Below are 9,715 nucleotides of genomic sequence, written 5' to 3'. Positions count from 1 at the left end.
ATGCACCGCCTTGTGCATCTGGCTAACGTGGGTCCTGGGGAATCAAACCTGGGTCCTTTGGCTTTGCAGGCAAGCGCCTTAACCACTAAGCCATCCCTCCAGACCATGAATTTCTTATTTCTACAATTTTTCCATTTAACATTTTTAAACTTTGGTTAGCCACAAGTAACTGAAACTTCAAGAAAAAGAAGAAGGAGGAGGAGGAGGAGGAAGAAGAAGAAGGAACCTCAGATGAGGAGGGATGACTGTACTCATTTCTATTCTGGTGATCTATTTGCCCTTACTAGACTCTAGGCTGCCCAAGGCCAAGGGAGGTTTTATGTCCATGTTCCCAATGATAGCGCCTGGCACTGAGAAAATATTCATAGGCTAACCTGTCATTTTGTTGGCTCGCATTTTCTGATGAATTGGTAGTCTTGAGTTCTCGTGGTCAAAACCTGCAATGCAAGATCAGCACAGTGATGTAACCCAAGAAAAAAAAAGCATGGTGATCCTGCCTTGAAAGACAGGTGCAGGAGGCAGAGGCGCAGTGGAGGGTAGAGAAACAAGGACAAGAGGATGAGCGGGCAGTCCAACACAGCCTGCCAGAGTATTTGGGGACTCTCATGGGCTGTAGAGCATTCCAGCAAGCAGGGTGGTGCAGCTTTCACACAGGTGTTGCTCTGGGTGTTCGGTGGAAAGGCTGTTGTTCTTCATGGAAGCAAAGACTCCAACAGGAGTGGACTCTGACTAGATGCGCACTGCAGAGCTGGCCCTGAAGTCTTCCATGAAGAGAAAATGGACTGCACTGCTGAAGAGAATAGGATGCAATATTTGTTTATCTTCTCTGGCAGGTTGTGAGCTTCTAGGGAGAGACTGTCTGCCTGACTGTCATTCCTGGTGCAGTTTGCACTTCAAGCAAACATTTGAGAAAAGGAAAGGGGAAAAAGAGAGAGGAGGGCGAGAAATTATATTATCTCCCTATTCTTGGCTATACAAGAATATTCCCCTGCAAATGGACTTGATAGAAATCTTTCATATGCATCAAATAGCTAATGAAGCCACCACCCCCCACAAAATGAAAGTCCATACCTCTATGAATCTGAACTTTGAATCACTTTTTTTTTTTTTTTTTGAGGTAGGTCTCGCTGTAGCCCAGGCTGAATTCACTGTGTAGTCTCAGGGTGTCCTCAAACTGACAACAGTCCTCTTAACCTCTCAAGTGCTGGGATTAAGGGAGTGCACCAGCACCCCCCAGTTGAATCACTGATTTGTCCAGTTAGTTATTTATTTGTGGGGGGGGGGGGCGGGGCACGTGTGTAGGTTGTTAGAGGACGAAGTTGAGGTGTTAGTACTCTGCTCCAGCCTTGTTTGAGGGAGGATCTGTCTTGTTGCTTTGGCCACTCAGAAGGCCAGGCTGGCCTGAAAGCTCTGCCTCCCATTGGCATGGGCATGTTAGGATGGCACATATGTGCTGCTTTTGAGTCCAGCTTTACATGGGTGCTGAGAATTTGAACTCCAGTTGACAAACTTGTAGAGCATGCACTTTTTTTTTTTTTTTTTTTTCATGGTAGGGTCTTGCTCTAGTCCAGGCTGACCTGGATTTCAATATGTAGTCTCAGGATGGCCTCAAACTCACAGTAATCCTTTTATCTCTGCTTCCCTGAGTGCTGAGATTAAGGGCATGTGCCACCATGCCTGGCTATAGCATGCACCTTTAACCCCTGAACGATTTCTCCAGTCCTGATCCCAGAGATTTAAAATGAGCCATTAGGTCATTCATATAGCTGCTTAATTTCTGCTATAGTAAAGGCCTTCAATTTTCTCTAATTATAAAATCAGTATCTTCTTAATTAAACAAGCTTCTTTCTGGGGGGGACAAAAATGTGCCTTCAACGCTTTCCAACAAATCCAGAAGTAATTATAAGATTTTTTTAAAAAAAAAACAAAAGAAAGTAGTGTTTGTTCTTTTCAAGAGTTTTGGACATTATCCCATCAGGTAACTAATTTTTTTTTTGAAGAAGCATACTTTTTTCACGTTTAAATTACACACGTGTCTTTATCAGTATCCTGGAGCCGATATCAAGTGTTTCTTATGAGCTTATCTTCTCTCAGCACCTCACTGGGCTGCCTCAGCCTCCTGAGTTGGTGGTCATGGTGGTCATGGTGGGCTTCCCTCCCGCCTCCACCTGCCCCCTCCCTCTCCCCCCCCCCCCCCCGTGTTTATTTCTTTAGCTCCTCTTAGACTGTGCACAGCTAGGAAGAGCATGTGACTATGACCAGGTCTGCAAGTGGGAAGGAAAGCCAGCCATGTCCCTGACGTGCTCAGTACTTGTGTTTGTCTCAGGGCTGTGGTGCAATGGCTCTGCTAACTTTCCTTCTGAGGACAGCAGAATCCAGAGCAAGAGAGGTCATTGTAGCACTTAGAGGGCCCCGCACCCCATCTTTTCTTTTTTCTTCTTGTTTTCTATTAAGCAAATAATTCTTTTCAGGCAGTAGAACAACATTGGTCTTTTAGACAAAAGCACCGCCTGCCTTGGTTTCTTTCTCTGCCGTGCTTGGGGTCGCAGATCAACAGAGCCCTAGGCCAGGATGGGTCTAACCAGTGAACAATACTGTTTTTCTGGCTGCCCACTTACCTAGCTCCAACTTTTATCAGTTAGTTACCTGCCACCCTCATCTCTCTAAAGCAATTCTTTCCCTCCCTCCTGCTAAATTGCTATGCAGTCAGTATCAGGCATTTTCCTACCACTGAATTCCTAAATTAGCATTTATAAGGTCAACTCTTTAAATTGTATCCTTTTACTTTTCTCTGCGTCGGCATCAACTCAACATCAATCTCTCCTCCAGATCTGCCTCCACCCCCACACTAAGTGGCGGTTTCTTTCTCAGGTTGCGGAAAAGAAAACGAAACGATCAATGAAGGACTTTCTAACATGGAACTATTAAATTGTGAACTAGAAATCGAGATCTTGGCAAGTCGTGGACCATTATAGGCATCTCCAGAAATGGTGGATGTGAACTTGTCCCCTAATGGCTCCTGCTAGGCACGTGCTTCCCAAACTTCCCTGAGGAGATTTTCCGAGGTCCCCGGTGAGGGTTTACATTTCAAGATGGAAAAATCCTGAGCTAGCAAGAGAAGCCCCATCTTGCCCGCGGGCTGGGCGTTAGGGGAGTGAGCGCAGGCAGGTGTGCCCTTGCTCGTGGGTGTAGTGCGCCATCTAGTGGCCCAAGTCCGCGGTAGACAGTTGCAGGCCCCAGGAAGAGCGGCGACTTCCCGGGCCACCGCAGGCCCCGTGCTGCGCTTTCCCTGCGCGCTTAGCTGGGAGGCTTGTAACGGCCCCCGGTGAGAATGCAGGGAGCAAGGCAGGACTTGAGGACCTTCGAGAAAGGCAGAAGTAGAACTGCTTCAGAAGCAGGGCTGTGACCGTGTAAGTACTGTGCTTCAGATCAAATGCACTCTTCTGTGAACATGGGACGCCCAAAGGAGCAGAGAGGCGCGAACGAAGGGAGAGGCGCGGGCAGGAAAAGACGGAGGCGGGGTGTCCTCGTCCAGCGTGCTTCTCGGACCGACTTCAGGCCGTGTCGTGAGAGCTCGGCCTTCAGTCTCCCACGTCGACGTCTCAGCTCTGTGCTTGGGGACTGTGCGAAGGAAAGTCAAGTGTGACCTGGAGAGGTGGGGCTGGTGGCGGAGAGCAGGGCCCGGGTTCTGACCCCTGAGAGGAGCCCCCAGCACGGCCTCGCCCACAAGGAGGCTTCGGAGGACACCAACTCGCTTCCACTGGTAACAGTTAGCATTCACTTGGCGATATTGGGAGAAATACCCGCACAACCCGAGGCGTCTCCGAATCACACTAAAAGCGAAGTGTTGATGACCCACCCAGGAGGTAGGAAGCAAAGCTACCTCGGTCGTCAGTTTCTCTGGAGGACCTCATGTGCATACTTCTAAGGGATGCTTAAAGCCCTCCAGACACCTTCACACCTCAGGAGAGCCAAATATTACCACACACACACACACACACACACACACACACACACACGGAGCACTGATGTTGGAGTCCACAATGTCCACTCCCTGATATAATATTCACCCACAGTGTCGGGGGACAGAAGCTGTTGCCTGCATTTCTAACCTTTTACCAGCTTCCTTCCATGCCAACAGAGAACAGAGGACCAAGAACAAGTAATATGATCCTCAATTAGCATAATATAAAAACAACCTAGTCATGTTTTCCATGGGCTTTTCCAACCTCAAACTAAAAGCATAAGGCAAGGGGAAAGAGATACAAATGCACGCGTGGACCCCTAAATAGATGCCTATGGCCTGGATATGCACAGGCAAGCACCTTAACCCACACGAGCATCTGCCTCTAGGAGACCCGAGCAGTCAGATGCAGACATGTGAGGACCTCTCCCCCCTTTCCGAGTGCAACATGAGGAGGGCTTGGCTGGGAAAGGGTTAACTTCTCAGTCATCCTGTTCTGTAGTGATTTATGATGATGTGTAGAGTTTCAAAACGTCCCCCCAGCCCAAAGCGCAGCCCTCTCCCTTCTCAGCCAGTCCACTCCGCCACTCTCCACCGACTTTCCATGTGCTGGAATGGGAAGGAGGCGTGCTTGGCTGATCTGGGGCATTCTTAGTAAAGTTCCCTTGATTTCCAGAGGCTGCTGTTGTTGTTTGGAGTTCGGTTTTGGAACAAACCTGAGGCAGCCCTGACATTTCTGGGACTGAATCCAGATGAGGAAGAAGAAATAGAAGCAGAAGGAAAAGAAGGTGGGAAGAAGTAAAAGGAGGAGGGAAGTAAAGGAAGGCAGGGAGGGAGGTGAGGAGTTCTTTTCCAACATTCCCGTCTGTTCCCTCAGCCTGGAAAACTTATTAATCCCAGTGCTCTTAAGCTGGGAAACAAAGGGACTCCCAGGCAGGCAGGACTGTGGGAGAAAGGGTGATAAGAAAGGTCCTGGAATGCTGCAGAGGGGAGAAAAAAAATCCAGATTCAGTAATTGCTAGGACTCCACTTGAAGGGACCTCCGTGTGGCCACAAGGGACTGTCACACACAAGACCCAGGAGAAAAGTGCAGACAAATGGAGATTCGAAGACGAACAAGAACAGCTCCCTGTCCCTCATCACCCTGGTTCAGAAGGTAAAACAAAAAACGACTCAGCTCTCGGTGGAGAGCAGGCTGAGCCCCTCGGGCCGCTTTGCGAGCTGGAAGTACAGCACACCCCTTTTGCATTGCTCGCCCTCAACCTACGAGGAGGAGACCAAGTGCTGGGAAGGCAGTGTCCTGGGAACCAAACTGCAGGTTTCTTCTGAAACCCTCTGCATTCCATCTCCATGAGCCATCGTGTAAGTGTGCACTCCTTTCTGTCTTTGGTATGTTTTGCTCATTTGTCTGTTGCTTATTAAGAAAGGAAATGTGAATTATTGTCTTAACTAATGGGCTTTCAACCGCGTTTTCTCGGGAGCATCCAGAGGTCGTTAAAACAGTGCAAAGCTGGCTGGGGCGCTGTTGGGTTTCCTGCTTCTTGTAACTGTCTCTGCTAATCACCGGCAATCACAGGAGCTTGAAAGCAGCAGGGATCACATCCTATTTTCATTTTCTCACCTTCTTCCTGCTTTTATTTTTTTCTCTACCTTCTTCTCCTTGCCCGTCCCCATGGTCATGACCAGCACTGTTAACAGTTCACTGATTTTCTTTCTTATTCCTTCCTCTCCCCCTTCTCTCTCTTTTAATATTATGATTCTTCTTGCATCCCCAAGTGGATTACACAATGATGTGGAAAATGGGACCCCATCTCACCATGTTGATGACAATGTGGCTGGTGTGTGGATCAGAACCTCGCCCCCCTGCCTCTGATAGAGGGAGCCACGGAGGGAAGAAAGTGCCTTTGGTGTCTACAGACAGCCGCAGACCAGCTCGGCTTCTGAGGCACACAGGGAAGTCTCCCAGAATTGAGAAACCCACTCTGGAAGAGCCAAATCTCCAGCCTCTCCCAAGAAGGAGAAGTGTGCCCATGTTGAGACTGGCTCACCCGACCATGTTGCCAGCCTCCCTGGGCATGGACAGCACACATCTAAAGCCAGAGCTGAGACCCACAGGCAGGAGCTCTCCACGTGAGATGGTCCGAGATGAAGGGTCTAATCCCCGGTCGAGAATGCAGCGGTTCCCGGCTGGCTCCGGCTCTCCCAACATCCTGGCTGGCTTTGCAGGCAAGAGCAGAGTGTGGGTGATCTCGGCCCCTCACGCCTCGGAGGGCTACTTCCGCCTCATGATGAGCCTCCTGAAGGACGACGTGTACTGCGAGCTGGCCGAAAGGCACATCCAGCAGATCGTGCTGCTTCACCAGGCCGGTGAAGAAGAGGGCAAGACAAGGAGAATCACCAGCGAGGGCCAGATCCTGGAGCAGTCCCTGGACCCCAGCCTTATCCCGAAGCTGATGAGTTTCCTGAAGCTGGAAAAGGGCAAATTTGGCATGGTGCTCTTGAAGAAGACGCTGCAGGTGGAGGAACGCTATCCTTACCCAGTCAGGCTGGAGGCCATATACGAGGTCATTGACCAAGGCCCCATCCGCAGGATTGAGAAAATCAGGCAAAAGGGCTTTGTCCAAAAGTGCAAGGCCTCGGGTCTGGAGGGCCAGGTGGTGGAAGAGGGCAATGATGGTGGTGGAGGAGCCAGAAGCCCAGGCCTGGGCAGTGAGAGGAGGAAAGAGGACCTGAGGAGAATACAGGCTCCCCCAACCAGAGAGCCTCGGGGGAAGGTGCTGAGAAAACTGGCCACCACCAAGACAGCTAGTCCCCCGCCTCCCCCAACCCCAAGAGCCACCACCCTTCCTCCTGCTCCAGCCACAACAGCCCCACGGACCATGTCCCGGGTGGTAACAGCAGCCACAAGACCTACAACCACTACTGCCTTCCCAACCACGCAGAGACCCTGGACCCTCAGGGTACCCTCCTTCTCAATCTCTCAGAGGCTTCCGGCAACAGCTGAGGTGACCACTGCCAGGGGACCCCCAGTCTCAGAGCATCTCTACCCTCCACCCCGGAAGGAGCAGCAGAAAGAGAGGTTCCAGGCCACCAGGAGGCCCGGCAAGACCACCAGCCTTGAGAACTTCACATCTGTCCCTCCCACTACCGTCTGGGATCCCAGTATAAGAACCACTGGCCCGGGCCGTTTCCGGGACAACCACACAGACAGGCGAGGACCTGGACCTCAGGACCCGAGTGTGGTGCTGGGCCCTCACAAAGCAGCAAAGAAACTCCCCAAAAAGAAGACCCAGGACAAAGTCCTTAGCAATGAGTGTGAGGATAAAGAGGAGCTCAGCAGGCCTACTGCCTCGCAGCTGGAGGAGGAGCTTCGGGTGGGCAACGTGCCCTCCCAAAGTGCGAAGGAGTCAAAAAAGCGTGGAAAGCTGGAGAACCCCGAGAAAGAGAAGAAAAAGAAGGGCAAGAATGAGAAACCAGACAAGCTACTCAAGAGTGAGAAGCAAATGAGGAAGGCTGAGAAGAAGAGCAAACAGGAGAAGGAGAAGAAGAAGAAGAAGAAGAAGGCAGGTAAAACAGAGCAGGATGGCTATCCGAAGCCCACCGCGAAACATCTGGCTCCAAGCCCCAAGAAGTCAGTCAGTGACCTGCTCGGGTCTTTCGAGGGTAAAAGAAGACTACTGGTAAGTGATCTCCGTTCTCCTTGGTGGTGTTCTGTGGGACGAAGCAGGTCACAGTTGTGTTTTTCCTGAAGGTTTATAAATTTACACTCTGGATGTCAAGCAGGGGTTGAGACTGCCCCCAACCCCATGTCAGGAACGTCAGTCAGGTTGGGTTAGATGGAACGGGTAGACCAGTAGCTCTTTTCCATTTTGATTATCTGTGACATCTGCCACAGCCCTAAGTGACAGAGTCTGTGACTGAAGACTCTAGACCTGAGGGGGACACTTTGTCAGCTCCTTCCAAACCTGGCAGGTACCACCTCTGTTCCTCCTCCTCCCTTCCAAGGCATATATTAGGACACACCCCCCTTTTACCAGGTTCAAAGAATAGAAAGAATGAAGGAGTGCCCCAAATAGAATGAATGCACTGGCTATAGTTCCAACTCACAAGTGGCATTTCTGTCTTTCTCTATTAGAACTGAGGAACTGGAAGCATGGAGTTCCTTTCTTCCTAATCAGGTCTCTGTAAACACCAGAAGCCTCATAGGGCAGTAAGGCTGTGTGGATGGAGAGCAGGGCTGAATGGGAGCGAGGAAGGGTCCTGGCTGGTGTGACCCTCATGAACACATAAAACCAGTGGGCAGACATCTTCACCCCGTGAAGGCTGCCTCCTCCATCACTGCCCGACTTACCAGGAAGATCCATGGAGTTGAAGGGTGGGGAGCTGAGTTGATTGCTCTAGTTTCTGGTACCCTAGAGATGCTTCAGAATCTGGAGTCAGCTGTCAGTTTTCCCCGAGGCTGCACCCAATGGATGTGTGTGTGCACACATGGTGGAACAGGAAGTAAGCTGCCCCCTCTTCTGCCTTGTCCCACATTCTGAATACTGTTGAGTGTTGAGCAAGGGATGGATTTACCCCAGGAACTTGCTATGAGCTATAAGATGGAAACAGAATCTATGGGAAACTAAAGAAGGACTTGAGCAAGAATAAATTCATCCTAAATGTGTCGTCAGCCACATGAAATTAGTTCCTTCTTTTATCCACATCTCCCCTTCCATCTTTTAGTGCTCCTCCAAGACTTTTTCTCTTGGCTTTTTAATGCCACCCATTAACACCAGGCTGCCACTGTAATCATGTAACAAGTAATATTGGGCGGTGTGAACCTGGAATGCTTTTCTCTGATACCTGGACCATGTCAGGCCACTGTGACAATGCCCCTCCTACGAAGGGCACGAGCTTCCTCCCATGCCTACTGTTTGCCCTGCAGAAGAGAATAGGTGCTCTTCTCTTAAGGCATTTCTCAGAGAATCTTCTAGATTTTCCTAATCTTGGCCTAAATTTGGATTCATACCTGAGCACAGGGACTCTGGTGACTGTGTATCTTTACTGGTTTCACTAAATGAAACTTCTTAAATGTATATTGGAATGTAAAAATCTTTGTGGTGCTTATTCTGGGTGGAGCACATTGCAAACTCTTTAGCCCTATAGCCATTAACAATGGAGCTATAGATTAGAACAGAGCCCAAGTTCTGGTTGATCCTAAGTAAGTGAGTGTGTGTGTGTGTGTGTGTGTGTGTGTGTGTGTGTGTTATCCTGTACCTTTGGTATATTGCTACAATTTTTACTATTAGGTTATCAGATGGTAGGCTATTCGTTAAAGGAGTCTATCAGCATCTTGATTGTTCCCAGAGTCCATGAACGAAAATGGAAGTGTTCCAATTAGAACCAAAAGAATCACTGATTCTAAACTCACCTAGACATTTGTTCAAACGGGGGCAACTGCTCTCTTTAAGGCATGACAGCGTTGCCCCCGAGCTGCATTGATTTCCTCTTGAGTACCTGGGGACTCTGTGTTGTAGCCCCCTCCCACCGCCCACCACCCCAATGCTCATACAGTTCTGTCCATTTAGTCAACAAAGCAGGCGAAAGTTTTAGGCAGAGAAAAAAGTAATCAAGGGTAAGATGTCAAGGCTGTAATTGTGCACCCATCTGGCAAATACAACCCATTGCCCCTAGCTGGTGAAGACATGTTAAAGAGTTTTCAATTCTCTACCCCTGATGTTAGCCTTGCTTTCAATTTCTTCTGCCTTC

General features: G+C 49.6%; 1 protein-coding gene across 1 annotated transcript in view; it reads left to right on the top strand.

Moving 5' to 3' along the window:
* The first annotated feature begins 4,362 nt into the window (after positions 1 to 4,362).
* Ccdc80 (coiled-coil domain containing 80) overlaps positions 4,363 to 9,715 on the top strand; it is a 34,250-nt gene continuing 28,897 nt past the window's right edge. Inside the window, exons 1-2 of the mRNA XM_045147055.1 lie at positions 4,363 to 5,326; positions 5,741 to 7,644. Of these exons, the coding sequence (XP_045002990.1) occupies positions 5,752 to 7,644 (1,893 nt within the window). The 5' untranslated portion in view covers positions 4,363 to 5,326; positions 5,741 to 5,751. The remainder of the gene's footprint in view (positions 5,327 to 5,740; positions 7,645 to 9,715) is intronic.

The sequence above is a fragment of the Jaculus jaculus genome, chromosome 4 (assembly GCF_020740685.1).
Source record: "Jaculus jaculus isolate mJacJac1 chromosome 4, mJacJac1.mat.Y.cur, whole genome shotgun sequence".
Taxonomy (NCBI): Eukaryota; Metazoa; Chordata; class Mammalia; order Rodentia; family Dipodidae; genus Jaculus; species Jaculus jaculus.
This window is presented reverse-complemented; position numbering and strand designations above follow the sequence as displayed.